At 37.1% G+C, this 20,387-nt stretch overlaps 1 protein-coding gene across 1 annotated transcript in view; it reads left to right on the forward strand.

The window, feature by feature from the left end:
- The first annotated feature begins 404 nt into the window (after positions 1-404).
- Positions 405-20,387, forward strand: part of LOC131696269 (trypsin-1) — a 404,432-nt gene continuing 384,449 nt past the window's right edge. The window contains exon 1 of the mRNA XM_058984820.1: positions 405-503. Within this exon, the coding sequence (XP_058840803.1) occupies positions 416-503 (88 nt within the window). The 5' untranslated portion in view covers positions 405-415. The remainder of the gene's footprint in view (positions 504-20,387) is intronic.

The following is a 20,387-nucleotide window of genomic DNA, read 5'->3' on the forward strand; positions in this document are numbered from 1 at the left end:
GTTTTCCAACAATACCTACCCCACTGGGTGATGACGTTTCAGTTGATGACGACGATGTCGGCTAAGATTATTTTGGCGATGATGTTCTGAGCAATTGCTATTACCAACACATAAGTTTACCGCGTGGGAGAATGGTGGGATATGGTGATCTGAGCTGCTGTTAGTAAAAGGACGGAAGTTCAAACAATAATCCAGTTGAACTGCATACATTGGAACATACATTAAATGTATGTTTTGCTCAGAATGACCTTATCGTTGGCTATAATAGTGTCTGCTTTTCCGTCTTGCGGCATCATTTCGAGTCGGATTTTTGTCACAAAGCAATCATCAACGGGTGCACTGTTGCGCTACGGTGAGCGGAATACACAAGCACGGGAACACATCATTCTCAGGATAACGTACAAGTTCAGTGAAAATGCGGTTACGAAAGTTGTCAAATGTTACCTTACATTTAACCGCGATATTTGCATTGTATAAAAAAGGAGTACATAGCCAGATAAACTGTAAGAAATTTTTCTAAAAATATATAATCACAACGATAAGTTATATTCACACTAACACTTTATAGCAATGAGCATTAGAGTGGCTCGACATATGTAGCACTGTTTGAGTTCCGTTTTGTGGTCCCAAATGCCTGTGCAAATTCGGGGAGCCGTTAGTTGTGCATTACGTGTAAAGTTTGTATGGGATTTAATATTTTATAAAACTATATTTAAAACCTTGGTTGACAACTTTGTCAAAGACGGGAACTAGCTACGAGTTGTCTAAAAGTAGTTATAACGATTTAAAAGCTTGAGGTTCAAACGAATTTGTAGAAATTTATTGTTTCTTCCGATACCGACATCGACATTTTAAATTTAAATAAAGGAGACAATATTCCTCGCAGAAACTGGGCATCTTTGAATTAAATATTCAGAATTGCTGAATAACATGGATATAGCTAGAAAATAAAAAGAAGGGGAGGGGTCACAGTGCATTCCTCTAGTTCCTTTTTTAGATTTTTTGGTATAAGATAAGGAGTACATATTCAGCGCAGGTTTGGACCGCCTAATTAAGAAGTCTTACTTGTTATTATGTTTTAATTGCCGCAAGGTTCTAGTATCGATTTTGTTGACTATTTTCGGCAAATTTAATACTAAGAGAAACGCAAATTTAATACTAAGAGAAAGAGCAATGCAATTGAAAAGCGGATAGGTATTCTAGAGCGAATCAGTTATAAACTTAGAACGAAAAACTAGCACTAGGCAGGCTCATACGGACATGATCGACAGGAAATGTGAAGAATCCTTTGCCTTCAGCTAAGTAGGAGTTGGGCGTTGCACTCAAGTCTACTTAATGGCCGTTGTCGGCGATGTTGTTGAAGATTTCTACTTTAGAAAATAGTTGGTTCCAGAAGACCACGTTATGTCACTGTCAGTCCAATTTAGATTTATTGACAATAAATGGTGTTGTTCTCAAATTTGAAGTGTATACAAACATTAGGACACCGCATTTTTTTAATTTTCAAAGTCCCCCCTTTCATATTGTGACAAATGTTAAAGTAAGCTCAGATGCCAAATTTCACATCATTTTGACAATTTTAGACCCCCGCCCACTTCGTTTGAAGTTTTTGAAACAGGTATTATGGCAAAATATGGAGGAAAAATATATTAAATACTACAATTTTTGAAGTAGCACTCAGACAATTACACTTCATACCTCTTTGAAAGTAAATAACCTTAGTATTTGAATGAAAATTTTTCCATTTCTTGAAAAATACGGGAAGGGTGGTACTAGGTCATTTTGTCCCCCAAATCCCATATTTTTAATATTTTTTCTGCTTCGTGCTGCAAAGCATAGGGGAAAGTGGTCGGATGTCGGCACCCCTATGTAGCTTTTGACAGAAACCAGACATGGACATTCTGATAAATATTATTTGTGTGATATATTAGCGCAATATTTTTGTGTCGATTGCTGAAGCAAATAGACTCTACAGTGAAACTCTACTTAAAAGTTTTTTTTTGATGATTTGCTTAGTGTTACAGAAAGAAGTAAATCGATCGAAAAAGTATGCGCATTGAATATTTACGATGTGAATTTATTCTATTTAGTGATTCAACATTGAATGGTACCGAAATGTTCGCCACAATTTTTTTTGATCAGTTTTCAAAAAGGTTACTAAAATCGGTTGTCGGCACCCAAACATGGTCGGTTGTCGGCACCCTAGTTTTTGTTGCAAATTCTTTCAATAACCTAATCAATATGGGTATTTTAGAACGGGCTTTTCGAATAGATACTAGAGATCGATCTTTGGCACCATTCTGAAAACCAGGAAGGCGACTTCCGGTTTTGCGTTTTACATTTACACGAAGAAAGCCCACCTGGTCGTGTTTTCACCGCTAGGTAGCACTGTATATACGAGATTGTCACGACCAGATAATTTTGTGTGTGAGGGCGGGGAGCTCGGGGTTACCCTGTAGCCCCCCCCCCTCCCCTTTGGCTGACTTCTATCTGATCTGTCTGAACTTTGGTAAAAAATGGACTGCCTGAAACTAACTCAATGGCAGTGAATGCGATCCATCAGTGCAGGCCCGTGCGCACGGGGGTGGGGGGAGTTTGGGGGTTCAATTTCCCCCCTCCCATGAGCGTTTTGAATTACTTTTAAAAATTTATTTTTTTCGTGTCCAGGAAAAAAATATACTGCAAACCGTTTGGACACATAAAATGTCATTTGAGTTCGGTCACTCTAGAAACAAGTCAATGATGAAACCAAGGACGAAACTTTGCGAGGATGGCTGGAAAGGGATATATGTCAAGTTGGACGGCTTCTCTGAAGGATCGGTTAACGTTTCGACAAGCTTCTATATTAGCAAAAGTAGTGAGTAGACAGCAGATGTCGGTTAGCGGGCTAGCAACGGCAGTTAAGGAGGAAAAACACGAAGTTGGAGAAAATCGGGATGTCGTTGTCTAGAGAAATTTTACCGCCGATGATTATTCCGTTAGAGTGGCAGCGAAATGGATCGCGAAAATGGGCATCGCACAGTGGTCGGAAACGCCAAAAACGTGAACTTAATTCACTAGCGGCCAAACCATCGAATATATTCACAGGTTGTCTTTGGAGGAATTGTTCGTGTGAATATTCCCCACAATCTGATAACAATTGAAATGAGGCATGGCTTACTATGATCGAACTAAAAATATTAACTTTTTATACTGACGAGGTAGAAAGTTGGTGTCTTCGACAAAGTTAGGGAAAGGATCATAGGGAAGAATTTTGTTGAAGAACGTCAGCTTGTAGGATTAAAGGTTATCGATTTATAAGGCGTTATCTATGACAACCACCTTAAATCTAGTTTTTTAATATAACTTTTTTCATTGTGACTTCTAGTGCAAACTATGTTCAAGACAAATGTGTAGGTATCAAAACTACATAATTTTGTCGAAGACTGTGTGTAAAAATACTCATTCGTTTCAAAGTTATTGAGGATTTTTACATTTTTTTACACCAACTTCAACTACGTATAAGAAAGAAAGGTGCAATTTTTTTTACTTATTTTTGTATGGAAAAAGTAAAAAAAACATGATAAAGTAAGCTTACCCTATTCATAGGGTTATAGAGTGCCATGCACCAAACCTTCTTAGCTTTATTGCGCATAGTTTAGACAGTTAAAAAAGTGCCTGTTCGTGCATTTTGGTTTGCACCTTTCTTTCTTATACGTAGTTGAAGTTGGTGTAAAAAATGTAAAAATCTTCAATAACTTTGAAACGAATGAGTATTTTTACATACAGTTTACGATAATATGATGTAATTTTGATACCTACACATTTGTTTTGAACATAATTGGCACGAAAAGTCACAATGAAAAAAGTTATATTAAAAAACTAGATTTAAGGGGGTTGCCATAGAAAACGCCCTATAAATCGATAACCTTTAGTCCTACAAGCTGAAGTTCTTCAACAAAATTGTTCACTATGAGTATTTTTAAAACTTTGTCGAAGACACCAACTTTCTAACTCGTCAGTATAAAAAGATTTTTTATAGTTCGATCGTAGTAAGCCATGTCTAATTTCAATTGTTATCAGATTGTGGGGAACAGGCATGGAAAAAAATCATTTCACGAAACGATCAATTTCAAATCATCCGCCAACATGCTCCTACTGTGAAACCCGACCTGGGCAACCCTTCTTGTGTAGAGTTACGCGTTCATGCGAAAGCGAGAAACAAAACAAAAAACTGAAAAAAGCGACAGCGCACGGCAATGTTATTGTTCAACCAATGGTTCATTCTCCATCGCATATATATTGTTTTGATTGAAAGCAGAAATGATCGCACATGAATGCATTCTTTCATTCACAAAGATTCATTTCAAAACATTCACCAGATCGTTCTCATAAAAAAAACTGGTCGTTCTTGTTTATAGACCTGTGAAATTTTCACTTGGTGATCTCTAATTGTCAAGTAAGTAGCTTGCGATGCGCTGGTGAAAAAAAAACAATATTTTAGAATGAAACGACGCTGTACCCAAAAAAAAAAAAGATTCTGTTGCAAGTTATCCAGGAGAAGGGCAGAAAATTCCACTGCAAAGCAGATGAGAATTGCGAATGTAAGCAAGCACCGCTGATACTCGAAAATTTCAAAAAGAACATTTTTAAAATGTACCCTGCTGTCTACGCAGTAATGAATTTACCAGCACCGCCAAACAAGAAAACCGAACCGCGGAACCGTAACATGGATTGCTTTAAAAAATTGTTAATTATACAATTTTCAATTATACAATTTTCATGTATGTCATGTACAAGCATGCATTTGCCTAGAAATAACTTCATAAAACGATTCCCATATAATAACATCAATTTCAAATTAATTTTAGCGCAATATACTTCCCAATAATGATTATAGTGTACATTTGCAGTATAAAGTTGACCTAACCCAACTGGAGAATACAATCTCTCATTCATTTGTGAACTAAAATTTGATTCACTTGTGAATGTTTACAATACAATCTTCCGATTCAATGCGCGAATAAAGAACCCCAATCTTCTTCATTCAACATAGTACGTGTCATTCTTTTACCTGGCTCACTTCTTCGGAAGTTCATCTCTACCTACGTTCAGTTGTGTTCATTTGGAGAGTTTTCGTCGGATCGTGAATGAACGACTGGCTACTGTCAAAGCAATGAACGGATTCGCCAAGAATCATGCGAATGAATGATAATTTCCATCCCTGGTGGGGAATATTCATACAAACAATTCTTCCAAAGGCACCCTGTGAATATATTCGATGGTTTGGCCTCTAGTGAATTAAGTTCACGTTTTTAGCGTTTCCGACCACTGTGCTGTGGTGTCCTTGAACGATCGTTTAAAAACAAAATTTCTTCTTTTTGGAAACGGGGACGATTAAATTATTATTAAAAAAGCATAACAATAATATGAAAATTTTGACGAAAAAATGGAATCGTTCCAGGACACGGCAGTTAAATTACGACCAAGTAAAAAAGGTTTTGAGATCGGTTGAAAACTTTTCCGGCTATCGTAGTCACCGCAAATACGCTTTTAGGAAACATGATTTCAAGATAATCGCGTTTAAAGTTTCAAGTATAAGCAACACCTAGCGAAGCAAGATGAATAACGCTATAACTTTGGGTCCACCGCTCCGATCTCTATGAAAATTTGGAGTAACATTCTTAAGAACCTGAGCTTTACGATAGAAGAATAAAAAACTTTCGATATTTTGGCCGACCTCAACATATATAACCCTTTAAGGGTTACTTGAAATGTTTGTATGTTTATGTTAATTTGCTTTCCCGTGTAGTGAATATGGTCCGAGAAGATTTCTCGTGTTTCGTTTCGTGTCGTTTCCGTAGATTTGAATTTTCTTTGTGTTTGTTTTACTCCGATAGGCTATCGGGAATTAGTCCCCACTACTACTTACAAAGCGAGAGGGAAAGAGTGTTCGACTGAGTTCTGCTTGTGATCATAACTGATCGTTTTTTAGTGCATGAGCTTTCGAGTTGGTATAACGATCATTTCTTTTGCGACTTTGCTAAACATAGTAGTGGCTCCATCTATACGCGAAACGGAGTGCATCTTTTCACATTTTGTGTTTACCTACCGTTCCTTTGCGCCATTTCGGGATCAAATTCTATAACCTGCCCTGAGGTTAGGCTTCACGCTGGGCAATTCTAACCTGACGAGTGGTCCTCTTCGGGGGTGGCGCTAAAGCTACTCGTTTAAAACGTCCTAAGGAGCGTTTTGGTAGACGGAAAGCTTAAACGGCCAATTGGCCCGCTGCACTGTCACCAATGAGCCCGACAGTTCAGTCTACGCTATGCGTTGGGATTAGTTTTACCTGTCGGTGCTCACCAAATAATAATACATATATGCTTCATCATCGCTGGGCTGCGCAGCGGAAATTTTCGTTTCTTTTATTTTCGCTTTGTGGCTCTGGAGCTCATGTAACCGAACAGTACTTTAGTAACCTGTTCACTTGGTTTATCAGTGTTACTTTGCATGTTGCTTAGACCCGTTTACCGAATGTTTATGGGCGTTCACTGTTCAATCATGTTATTACTGAGATATAAAAAGGGGAGGGAGAGAAAATTTAATTTTAAAACATTACGATTCATTTGCAATTTCACCTACCAAGAACCGCTTTTTTGTATCTAATAGTGAGATGGGATCTTTCTTTTATCTTCGAATGGATTGAAATGCCGAAAGTAACGTTAAATTTCACCATGAATTTTTCCGAAAATGCTCCTAGTAAAATTTTCAAAATACATTTTAAACATCAGCAAGGACTGTTACATCACATGAGTTAGTTTCGACTTGTAAGTTGCACGATATTATATAAAGATACTAAGCCAGTGGTGAAAGAGTTCGAAACTATGTTACATATCTTTTTTATATTGATATAATTGAAAAAAAAATCTATTTGAAAGTACACCGCTTTGAGAACATTTATTAAAAAGTTCATGGAGGTCCAGACAAAAGATCTAAAGCTATAACGACTTGAAGCGCATTTCGCTTACCATGAGCAGCGATTACTTGAAACCTTAAACTGGATTTTCTCGAATTTTTTTTCTCCTAAATAATTTTTCCATGATTACGATTGTCAAAAAATTAGGTAACCGATCTTCTTTATTTTTTCCGCAATTGTTCGTAATTAGTTATTCTTGTACTTTAGCGAATCTTTTTATGCAAGTTTTTATTTTGAGGATAAGAATTTTTTGTAGCAAATTTTACAGCTCAAAACATCGTTTATTTAGGAAAAAGTTCCCTGATATAGAAATTTTGATTGAAAATATCAAAATATTTATTTATTTAAGCGTTAAGGTACAAGGAATACTCCTATACTAATAAGTTTTTTTGAGTTTTAGAATTTTAGTTCATATGGTGGACTTTCATCGTGATCATAGCAAATCTGTTAAAAAATGTTTTGAGGAAAAGCCATAGCTCTACCAATTATCAATAAGGTTTATAAACATACCTTTGTTTTTTACTACGAAAAATGTATTATCAAAAAACTTTACTTAGATATAATAAAATCATTGCTTTATCAATCTTTATCACCTTTGAAAAAAATCAAATTTTTGTCACTTTTTCCTCGTAAAAAAGGTATGTAACCTTATTGGATTACGGAAAACATCTTGCGTTTAAAATGAACACTCCGTGATCTCTCGTGAATGTATCATGTTTTGAAAATAGGAAAATAATATTCTAGTACTGAAATGAATTTCAGTCTGCTCCGGATATCGATATGCATGAAATTGGGAGATTTTATCTATTAGAAACACGTTTTTAATTGGTGGTCTTAACGCAATAATATTTTCGTATCTCTAAAGATGGTATCAACATCTTTTGTCAATGTTTTATTATCTTTGTGGCAATGGTACCCAAATTGCCAAGAGAAGATACCAGTATTCAAATATCTGCATTTTCTCAGATAGTCAAGCAGCACTAAATGCCCTAAGGGAGCCTATATATCGCTCAAAACTAGTATGGGAGTGCATCCATGCACTCCGACAATTGGCGGAGAAAAATCATTTCAATATTTAATGGATTCCAGGAAATTGTGTAGTTGCAGGGAATGAAATAGCCGATGAGTTGACAAGAAGAGGGTCTTCTACTAATTTTATCGAACCAGAACCATCCTGTGGATTCTCATCGAGTGCCCTCAAAATGGAACTGAAGAAGTGGGAGATCACAGCTATACACAACATTTGGAGTACCGTAACTGGACTGCGACAATTGGGACCTTCTTTAAATGACGTAGCATTTTTAGTATGATTTTGAGCACCCCCCCCCCCCCCTCCCCCGACGTAGCATTTTGCCACAATCCTCTAAATACCCCCTGGTAATTACGTAGCTTGACGGCCAAGGTCCCCATCCCTTGTCACCGTAAAAAATAAAAAAAATAATGTTAGATGAAACGGGTAACATTGTCGTGACATCAGGACTCCCTTAAAAAAGCTACGTAGCATGGTTAGGGGGTCACCCTACCCCCTGTCAATGCTACGTCATTTATGAATGAATTGCGATTTTTTTAGAGCTTTGCGTGAAGCGAATTGATCAAAACTTTTGTACATTATAATGTATCATTTCAATAACAAACGCCATAAAAATTCATACATAGTAAGCATTTGTTGTGGAGCGTGTTTGTGTGCTAATGAATGAGGATTATCTGCCCGCTGATGGCGCTTCGGAACAAATTGTGTTTTCCTCCTATTTCGTTGAAAGTCGCAGCAACGCGCGATGGGTATTAGCCAGGTTTAAATAAAAATTTCTATTTTTGACGAAAATTTGCGCCTTTTTATGAGTAAACAGCCCCTTAATCAAAAAATAACTTAAAAACTCAACGTAGGGGTTAGGTATTTTTTAACCTAGAATGTGTTTGAAAGAAATCAGTTAAGTAGTTTTTGAATGGCAAGTAGCAAGGCAAATCATGTTTTTTCCAGAGACGTTCTATAAAAAGCTTCGTCACCGAGTCATTTGTCGATATTTTGCATAGAAAAATTACAACATGTTATTGAAATGATACACTATAATGTACAAAAGTTTTGATTAATTCGCTCCACGAAAAGTTCTAAAAAAATTTCGCAAAGTAAGTGTGTTTTTTTCATCGTGAAACCCTTACCTCAATGCACCCTCCCCCCCCTCCCCCTAAAATAAAGGACTACTTACCGGACCCTGTCCGAGTAAATATCATCTTATGAAGATTGGTCAAATTACAAACGATTCATGCGGATCGGAAAGTGAAACATCACAGCATTTGCTTTGCGAATGCAGTGTACTGATGAAACGCAGACTTATAGTCCTCGATAAAGGAACACTGGAGCCTTTTGATATTTGGACAGCAAATGCCAAGCAGGTAATAAACTTCATCCGAAGTGTAATGCCTAGCTGGGAAGAGTGTGTATCTCAACAAAGACAATCATTCATCAATAGGAATGTGTCATGTTGATAACACACTTAGATTAACCCTTGTGAAGGCAAGCTAAAATCCTAACATTAAAGGCCAAGCCGGGCCTCTCAGGCCCGTCTAAATTCAAGCTCTTTTTTGCCGTTCTCATATAGAAAGGTTATGCAATCGGTCGAAATTTCGACTTTTTAACTCAAATCTCTTATACCATTCGACTCAGTTCGTCGAGATCGTAAAATGTCTGTATGTGTGTGTGTATGTATGTATGGATGTATGTATGTGGCAAACAATCTCACCGATTTTCTCTGCGGTGGCTGGACCGATTTGTACAAATTTAGTCTCAAATGAAAGGTGCAGCCTTCCCATCGGTCGCTATTGATTTTTTTTATTGATCCGACTTTCGGTTCTGGAGTTACGTGTTGAAGAGTACAATCACACAGAAAATTTCCATAGAAACTGATACAACCATGATGTCCAAATGATGAAATATATATTCAAATATGTGTAACATTACTTGGCTTTACATGTCTAGATCATTAATGACCCACCGAAGGCACTTCGACCACATTGGCCAGCTATGGCGGTTCTTGAGGCCCCGGGGGAACTTACCAAGTTCCTAAGATAATGTCATACCTATTTCTCAGCGAATTCTGTACCGATTTTTACAAACTTGGTATCAAATGAAAGGTACAGCATTCCCATTGGCTGCTGTTGAATTTCTAATTGATCCGACTTCCGGTTCCGGAATTACAGGATGATGAGTACGAACACGCAGCAAATCCCGATTTCAGCGTATAAAGCGATGGATGTAAAAAGGTCAATTTTTTTCCAAAAGGTGAGTACTTGGAAAATCACTCTGAGCTCCATTTCGTTTGAACACGACCAATAAATGTTTCTGGGTTGCTATTAATTTCTTCTGATGCATAACCGGAGTACATATTAATATTTTTCTGCATCAGATTCATCGTCGGAAGCAATATCATTCACATCTTCTTCCTCGCTTTGCAAAGCAGTTTCAGAATCGTCTGCTGTTGAATTTGCTCGAATTTCTTCCATTATTTCATATTATTTGAGACGATTGAAAACATGGGCATATCGTCTTATAGCCATTTCAATTTTTTGTTGCTTTTAGATCCTACAATTTGAATAATTACGACAACTATAACACAAAGAATAGACAACAAAAATAGACAATAATGACAGAGTTAGGTTATGTTGTCAAGTAGACCACAGTGGGTGAAATAAAAGTATTTACCCAAAAAAAATATGACACACGTCATTATCGTATGCTATTTTACATTTCTTATAAAAGAAATGTATAGAATTTGCAAACTTTCAAGATTTTTTTTATAAGAAAAGGTAAAAAGATAAAATCAATCAAAACTTGAGAAAAATTCCTGCTAATATGAAGATGAACTCATCAAAATGTTTTTTTCAGATAAATATTAATGTATAAAACCCGTGCTATTCCTAGTAAATATTGCATGCACACCGGGCCTGCCAGGCCCGGCTTGCCTTTTTGTGCATGTAAAAAATTCAAACATAGCTGCGCATCACTCCATAGATGAAAATTTCACAATTCTTTATTTTTGTTATAGATTTCAAAGCTACTTATCAAAATTTCCATGCCCAAGCTTATACTGCATACACATTTTTTTGTAACTAAAAAATTGTAACGTGCCGGGCCTTTGAGACCCGGTTGCCCTTTTGAGGGTTAAGGAATGGGCATATCCCAATAGATCTAAATATTGGTCGCAGTGGTCCGTCTCCAACAAAAAAACTAAATTACCAAAAACAATTTATGATAATTAATGAGTATTTTATAGAGAAATTAAATAAAATCCGTTGTTTTTGCTTTGACCATCTACTGTTATTTTGATAGGTTGTTTGCGGATTTAAAAATTTTATACAGAATTTGCGGCAGGTTGGTTTCAACGAGAGTGCATTATAAAGAATTTTTGGCAATATTTGAGGAAATTGAATAGAAATAACATAGCACGTAACATAATGCTAGCTAATCTAGTCAACTTACACGAAACAATATTTCGTGTCAATTAACGATCAATGGATTTCGTACAGATTGGTACTCATCCCTTTACTTAATTCATGAGATATAAGTAACAAAAGTGGCTTGTTAATTATCGAATACATGTGTTTAATCGAAATGGTAACTTGAACGAGCGCCCCATTTGAGATAATATGTGAAACAAAGATGATAACCAACGGTTTCAAATGGGTAGAGTTTAGATAAGAATATACTGAAAATGGGTTCACCACTCCATGTGTACAGCTGTTTTAACTCTCTTCTCAATATAAATAACAGAGCAATCATACGATAGAAAAATAAATAGAAACCCTTAACAATAATTTATACAAAATAATTCAAAAAGATTCCAGCAACATTGCACAGCAGTGAACTAAGTAGAAGAAAAATTAAATCATTCCTCAAATTCATACGACTTGGAGACCATTCATAAATTACGAAACGCAAAAATTGACGCCCTCTCCTCCCGGAAGCATGTTCCAGTTCTGGGATACTATTGGTAAATTTCAATGGAATGCTGGCAATATGGGTATCAAAATTCATGGAATTGCTTCAGTATGCTGTATCTCGTGGTTTTGGAACCATTTGGTGATTTGACCCTGGAACGGACATTCCGGAGCAGGTTCCCTCGGGGCCGTGAGTCGCCATTCCGAGGTCAAATTGTCATATGATCCCCTAACAATAAATAGCAGACTTCCGAGTCAATTTGAAGAGTTTTGATACTACTTTTGACAGGATATTATCAAAATTTACATATCATACCCTAGTACTGGAACATTGCTCCGGAAAATCCGGATTACCAAAAACCAGGTCCATTCATCCGGTTTTACTGAATCAAAAAGTTGACGAGTTCCTCAATCCAAAACATCTAACAGTGTCCAAATCGGTTAAAGAAAGCCATAGTTCTAAGCATTTCAACTTATGGGTACCCGGGTATCCTCGTCGGCCTGTTGAAGGGTGTTTTTTGTTGGACACGTACCGGTTAAGAAAATAATCTTAGATTATTTCCAACCCCCTTAAACAATCAAATTGTGCATCGCCAACAAAAAATAAATAATAGCTGACCATTCTCCCACTCTATTTTGGCACACTTCCTCTTTCTATATTTCCCAATACATTCCCTCCCAGCTGTCGGGAGAAAATGTTATGACATCGCGGTTATAGATGGCAAAACAATTCAGATATGCTGCGGTCACAACATCTCGAACTCGTAACATACCCGAAGCACCCGACTTTAACCTCTGAGCACATTACTGTGCATCGCCACTCGGAAACAGCCAAACCTTCGGCTTCTGTACATGAGTGCTACGAAGTGACTGTACCCAAATTCGCTTGCGTGTGTCATACCTTGCACGGCAACACACAGTACTCATTCAGACACTGAACGGCTATAGCAGCGCTTGGCAGCTGGGCTCGCCGCTGGCTGTGACTGTGTTGTCTTATGTGCCAGTCGAAATAAATGTTAGCAGTTCGCATGCCTGATCTTGCTTCAGTTTACGTCGCCGGACTTGCTGCTATTCGGTATACCCTTGAGATCATTGATACTTTGCCCACAGATCATTACTTTATTGTCTCGGATAGCCTCAGCTCAATCGAGCCTCTCGGGTCAATGAAACCTAGAAAGCACATATTTTCTGGGGAAAATCTGGTAGCGTCTGCGTGCTTTGTCTGTAAGATCGTGCAAGATTACCTTAGTTTGGGTTCCTTCACATTACTCCATTCCAGGTAATGAAGAAGCGAACTCTATAGCTAAGGTGGGCGCTTTAGAAGGTGACATATATGAAAGACCAATTAGCTTCAGCGAATTTTTCAGTGTTGCTCATCAGAGAACCCATGAAAGTTGGCAAACTTCATGGAGCAATGGGGAACTAGGAAGGTGGCTACATTCGATAATCCCTATGGTATCGACTAAACCTTGGTCTGCGTAGGGGATAGTAGGGGCTCCACACACTTAATTTTTTCTGCCGAATCTCAGCTTTTTCGCATCTTATGCCGAAATCTCAACAGCTGAGATCTCAGTAATTTTTTTGCTGAGATATCAGTAAAAGTGACGTTTCATAGCTGAGACTCGGAAAATATTTCACAAAAAATCAGCAAACAAATCTCACAAACTCTCGCTAGTACTTCAAGACTAGTTGTATGTGTCGATTGCATTGAACCTTGTGCGATTCGTAAACAACGATAATGTATTCGTTCCAATTTAATAATGTGAGTGTTTGCAGCTGAACGGAAACAGAAGCACCCATATTCCATTACTGAAAGTATCGTTGTTTGATACAATCTTATCACGTCACTTGGATGAGCACCCCACCAAGATCCGGTTATTGTTCGGAGAAAATTTATCATTTGCACTTCTTTATCAGATACCTAATGTGGCCTCCCCATGTACCTTTAGAATCATGACTTGGGCTATCGTTCTACCAACCAACTGAAGCTGAAGCTGAGCAGGATCACGCTTCCTTGAAAAAACAACCAACTCTGTTTTCTCTGTAGAAAAATCGATGCCTAGCTTCAAAGCCCAACTTAATAAATTACCTAAACTATCTTGCAATGGTTGTTGTAAATTTATGGCTTTTGTTGCTGTAACAGAAACCACGCCATCATCTGCAAGTTGCCTTAGAGTGCATGGGCTGACAATACAATTATCAATGTCATTCACGTAAAAATTGTAGAGAAGGTGGCTTAAACAAGAATCTTGTGGGAGGCCCATTTAACTTATTCTGAATGTTGCCAAATCGCCATATGAAAAATGCATGTGCTTTTCTGACAATATGTTGTATAAATAATTATTTAATATTGGTGAAAGACCACATTGATGTAGTTTCTCTGAGAGAACATCAATAGAAACAGAGTCGAATGCTCCTTTTATGTCTAAGAATACAGACGCCATTTGTTCTTTTTTTGAGTAAGCTAGTTGGATTTCTGATGCAAGTAGCGCCAGAAAATCATTCGTTCCCTTTCCCCTCCGTAAACCAAACTGGGTAACTGATAGCAAGCCGTTTACCTCAACCCAAATGTCGAGACGTCGCAGGATAATTTTTTCAAGCAATTTCCTGATGCAGGATAGCATTGCAATCGGTCGATACGAGTTATGGTCGGAGGCTGGTTCTCCCGGTTTTGGAATGGCGATAACTCTCACTTGTCTCCAGTCGCGCGGGACAATGTTCTGCCCAAGAAGCTTATTGAATAAATTCAACAAGCGTCTTTTTGCAAGTCAGGCAGATTCTTCACCAAGTTGAATTTATTTCTGTCTGGACCCGGAGCATTATTGTTGCATGAGAGGAGTTCAATTGAAAATTCCATCATTGTTAAAGGCGAATCTGTGGAATCGTTACTTGTGGGAGCATCGTGAATAATTTTCTGCACAGGAGCAGTACCTGGACAAACCTTCTTGGCAAAATTAAATATCCAGCGATTCGAAAAATCTTCGCTTTCATTAGTCACCTCATTCTTCTGGCTGTGTTCCAAAGAATACTCGTTTATGTTTCTCTTGACAAGCCATCAACGAAGCGTTTCCAATAACTAGACTTTTAGGCACGACGTAGACTGTCAAATTTGCAAAATCGAATAATTTTCAAAATTCGCACGTGGTAATAATTTTCAAAATTCGCACACCCTTTCCGTTTCATATTTTTTTTGTAGGCAACTTGTTTAGCTTCATATGCATCCGAGTACTGTTTGTCCCACCAGGGAATAGGAGACCGTCTATTCATTGTAATACCAGGATTGCATTTCGTTTGGGCTTGTTCTGCTGCTTCAATAATCAAACGCGCTAGAAATTGATATTCTTCGGTAGGTGGTAGCTCTTCCGCCGAAACAAGAGAAGTGGAAATTAAAGCTTGGTATTTTTTCCAATCAATATTTCGTGTTAAGTCGTAAGAGACATTGATTGAATTCGTGAGGCCTAATTCACTGTTAATGAAATAACGACTGGCAAATGATCGCTACCGTGAGGATCAGGTACAACCTTCCACGTGCAATCTAACCGAAGTTATGTCGAGCATAGAGATAGATCTTATGCATTTGGCCGTGCGGGTGGTCTGGGGATGCGTGTTATTTCGCCTGTATTTAAAACTGTCATATTGACAGTTTTACGTTGTCCAATTCGAGCTTTGGGAGGTATATATATATATATATATATATATATATATATATATATATATATATATATATATATATATATATATATATATATATATATATATATATATATATATATATATATATATATATATATATATATATATATATATATATATATATATATATATATATATAGAAGCGATACACATGTCTGTGCCTTTAATGTTCATTTGGACAGCTACAGCCTCAATGCCAGTAATCACGGAGATGTTAACCCCTTCATCTGTCTACTTTCTACTTCAGCTGCAGTTAGACGTACAATCGAGCCAAAAGAACAACAGGCCTCTCGATCTAGTGTGCATTGTCTCGAGAACAAAGGAAACATCGGATTATTCTTGTCGTCATAAGTAAAGTTGACGAAAAAGTTCTACTCTGACCCAACGCTGCGGTCGTTGACTTTAATTTTTGTTTAAAACGACCGAGTTTTAGTGAAATGGAATACCTTCTGAAGGTGAAAATGTAACTTAGGCTTGCGGAAGTCTTGTACCTTCAGTATCATCATCTTCGCCATGCAGTATTAATATCATTCAACACGTTAGCACAAGCCGAGAGTTTAGTTTTGAAGAACAGCTTAAAACACGTGGTTGAAAGTGCCAACGTTGGAATTAAGATTCCCGTATATATTGAGAATGATTATTATATATTATTATATAGATGTAAGGTTATATGACCTATCACCTTATACCCCTCCCGATCCAATTGCAAAATGCATGTCGCAATACGGAGAAGTAGAATCCGTTACACCTGATACTTGGAGTAACTTCTTCCCGGGTACTCCTTTTTGTAGTTTTTGTAGTGAGAATGCGGGTTGAATGGCTTATACCCTCCTACTTGACAATAAAACTCAAAACTCACGGAACTACAATTATACAAACTACGCTATGCACCCATGAGGGGCAAACTCCTACGTGCAAGTATTGTAATCAGACAGCTCATCCTTGCGCGGAAGATGCAGAGGAAAATGCATCTCAACCGATTGCCAACTCATCTACGGCAAACCAACCTAAAACAGAGTTTTCAATACCAATGCCTGAACCACTAACGGTGGCCAAATTTATGGCAGCTGTTCAGACCATAATGACAACCACAAAAGAATCATCCAGCACCCCAAAAGCAACTGTAAGCAACATCGGCAACGAATGTAGTAACAATGACGACGGATTTACACTGATCAATAATAACTGCAAGAAGCAGGGGAGAACATCTGATCCCGGACACCAAGTCAGCTCCGACCGGGACGTGAAAAACAAGAGAGAATTAAATGACCCCCCTGACGCTGTTTGCCAACAGACCTCGCAAAAGAAGAAAAATTCCGCTCGCAATAAAAAGTTGCGCGCACGAGATCCAATATTACTACAATATTTTTTTTTTATTTTGACATGTATTGTAAACATATAAAAGATCGGTTTATTTGACACGGCTCCGTTAAGCTACCGCTATGAGCCGTGTTAAATAAACGAATTAAAAAAAACCCCTTCATGCCCATATTGTTTGTGGATAACATCGTTTTTGAACAGAGACCACTCCACAGTGGGACGAGCCCGGACTTAAGTCCATATATGAATGTTATGCGATATTCTCGCTAGTATTTTTCTTCTATCAGCTGAGCCATCAGAGACATTTTTGCGAGATTTTAAGTGAGTTGAACGTAAAATGAATTTTTGGCAGCTTTTTTAAGGGCGTAGATAACAGTTTGTCATGAATTTTTATTGAATTCAAACTTCAAATGCGATAACAACAACGACGCCCGTGAGTGCCCGCGATCACACTATACTCATTCGAAAGCTTTTAATTTTCTCTTTCAAATGAGTATATGCTAGTTTTGCGAAAACTTGCGATAAGCAGTCAAAATTTAAAAAAACTATGAATGGAGACGCATGGTTATTACTTATATTGAATTTGGATAATCACTTTATAGCTAGAATAATGCACAACTTTCAAATAGCATTGAGAGCATGATCTATAAGGGTTTTACTAGTGATCAAGACTAAGGAGCTGAGTGGGAAGTATGTTTTTTAGATGGTAGAGGTATTAAGACTGATTGAAAATCAGCAAATATTTTCAACCATCTGAAATAGGGTATTAAATGTTTCTGGAACTATTTCTTGCTAACTTGCGCAATAACTGTCAAATAGAGTGAACACAGTTGAGTTTTAGTCATTTGGTGATTATTTTGATCCGAGTTTGCATAGCACTGAAATAGCTTAAGGGTATGCGATATTATCCAAATAAAATAAGACCATTTTTAAATCAGCCATATACACGAAAAAAGGGTTTTGGATTTATTTTCATTTATGATATGAAATAAGCAATCTAAGTAACTTAAAACACACCTACGAAAAAAAATCGTTAATAATCTTGTTGATTAGTGAATGTAATTAAACATTCCATTAAGATGCTCAAAATGTTTGTTTTGAAAATGATAGAAAATGTAGCTTTCATATCAAGTAACCCACTAACGAAATAAATATTCCAAAATTAGTCGAACACATCTTATTTGATTCGTAAAAACAAAATAGTCATTTCCGAAGCCCCATAATGAGTTGTCAATTAATTCATTTCAATATGGAAAATAAATTCCAAAATTACTATTGAAAAAAAATCATTATAAAAGACAAAATACTTACTTTTGAGTCACTCTAATAAGCAGTAAAGCTAATTTCTGATTTAATAATTAAAATAGAAATTTAGCGCACTAAAACTTTTTTAAATTTTTTTTTGTATCTTCACTACAAAATAATTCTTTGAGCCACCCTAACGCATAATGAATTTTTTTTTACACGTGTTAATATCAAAAACGATTTAGTACACGAAAATTAATATACACAAATTTTAAGAACGACTTCGAAAAAACAAAATATTTTTGAGACACCCTAATGAATAGTAAACGTATATTTTTGAAATGTTTTAATATCAAAAACGAATCCAGCGTACCAAAATTACATAAAATCGTCCTATTTAAACCGATACGGCAAAGTTTGGACTTTAGTCCACCTTTTGTTCTAAGTCGTCCCACTGTGCACTCTAGGGGCCTCTATAATTGAACAGTAGGCTGGCTCCAAATATGACATTTTTCGGCACATCACTTTTTGAGTTCCTTTTGTGGTCCCAAATGCCTGTGCAAAATTTGGAAGCGGTTGGTTGCTTCCCAAGTTTGCGCATTGCGTTCAAAGTTAATGAAGATAATTATGAAGATCGCTATTTCACTCAATATGAAAAAACAGCTTAATAAAACTATAGTTCAAACCTTGCTTCACAACTTTGTCGAAGACGATAACCAGATACGAGTTTTCATAAAATAGTTGTAACGATTACAAAACAATCCAAATGCAGAAATTCATTATTTCTTCCAACACTGTCAGTACACCACCGACACCGATACTTGTGTGCTCCCCTGTTCCCTTTTTAGATAGTTTAGTATAACATAAGGTGTACATCTTCAACGCAGGTTTATAGTGCCGAATTAAAAATTAATCTTACGTGTTTGAGTGCTACTATTTAAGGGCTCTGCTCTTATCTCATTTAAAATGGTACAATGGTTTATAAATTTTACATATTTTAAACCCTTATTTATTAGCCGTTCAGAATCAGAATTTTAAAAAATGCATATCCATAGATTCCTTGAAGTCTCGGAATTGTTTCTATTGACGTTTTCGTTTGAGAATCTAGGAACGAAACCAGGATAGTTACTTCAAACAAACATTTTTGATGAAATTGAGTTATGTTCACGCAAAGCAGTGGTGATTTTAGAAAAACTGAAATATACTTCTGGTTAGAACCCAAGACGATGTCCAGAACTGAGTTAGTCTTAACATCAAGCAAAAGCAATACATAAGTTTTTAGATGTAAATCCAAAATGTTGTAAATGTTACTTCCCATAGTAACGATGATGATACTATGATTCATATTTAGGTCTATCATAATATTAAGAAAGTTCCGAAGCGTTATCTAGTGGGCAGATAATCCCCAACCTATTGGTAAACACAAAAACGCTCCATAACAAATGCCTACTATGTATAAATTTTGACGATAATCGGTTAAGCCGTATAGGAGTCCATAAATCATATACATACAAACATTGACTTTTATATATGGTCGGTGTTAAGTCAAACCGGACCAAGTGACAAAGTATTGAATTCGAGAAAAAACGAGTTTAAAGTTTGAATTGCAGCATCCTTTACGTTATTTTTTTGTATAACTAAGTTTATTTAGGCCCAAATACGGTAGCTTAACGAGGCCGATAATTCATTTTTTTTAAATGTACATCGCACGAGTTCGTGGCGGAAGAGAAAGCTGTATTTAGGGGCGGCTTGCTCCCCTCTTATGTAAGTAAAGGAAAAAGGTAGGAAGTGGGATACAAATTTTGTAAAATTGACATTCTCGTTAGCTGGTCGATGATTTTGGGGAATATGTACACTTTATTGTATTGGTTTCCATCCTGTAATCGCAGGGGCGAGAGGAGGGTCGCTATTTCGGATGATTATTGGCTCTTCGATGATGTCATGATGTTCTTGTGACGTGTGTCATGATGTTCTGGATGGACGGTTATCAAAAAGGTATGCCTCGTAGACTCGTGAAGCATTTCCAAATTGTTGATACAGGGCGAGGTTCTACTGTGAAGGAGAGGGGAAAACGTATTAAAATGGGACATCAATAGTTTTCAAAAAGATGTAGATAAGAAAAATGTAGGGGTGGTCATGGCTTTCCAGGACGTCCCGGACTGGCACATAGGGTGATTTGCCTCGGGCCCGAAGGGAATCTATTAGTTGGGACCTGGCAACACGGTACTCTGCGCACAGCCAA

This window comes from Topomyia yanbarensis, chromosome 1 (assembly GCF_030247195.1).
Source record: "Topomyia yanbarensis strain Yona2022 chromosome 1, ASM3024719v1, whole genome shotgun sequence".
In the NCBI taxonomy this organism is placed as follows: domain Eukaryota; kingdom Metazoa; phylum Arthropoda; class Insecta; order Diptera; family Culicidae; genus Topomyia; species Topomyia yanbarensis.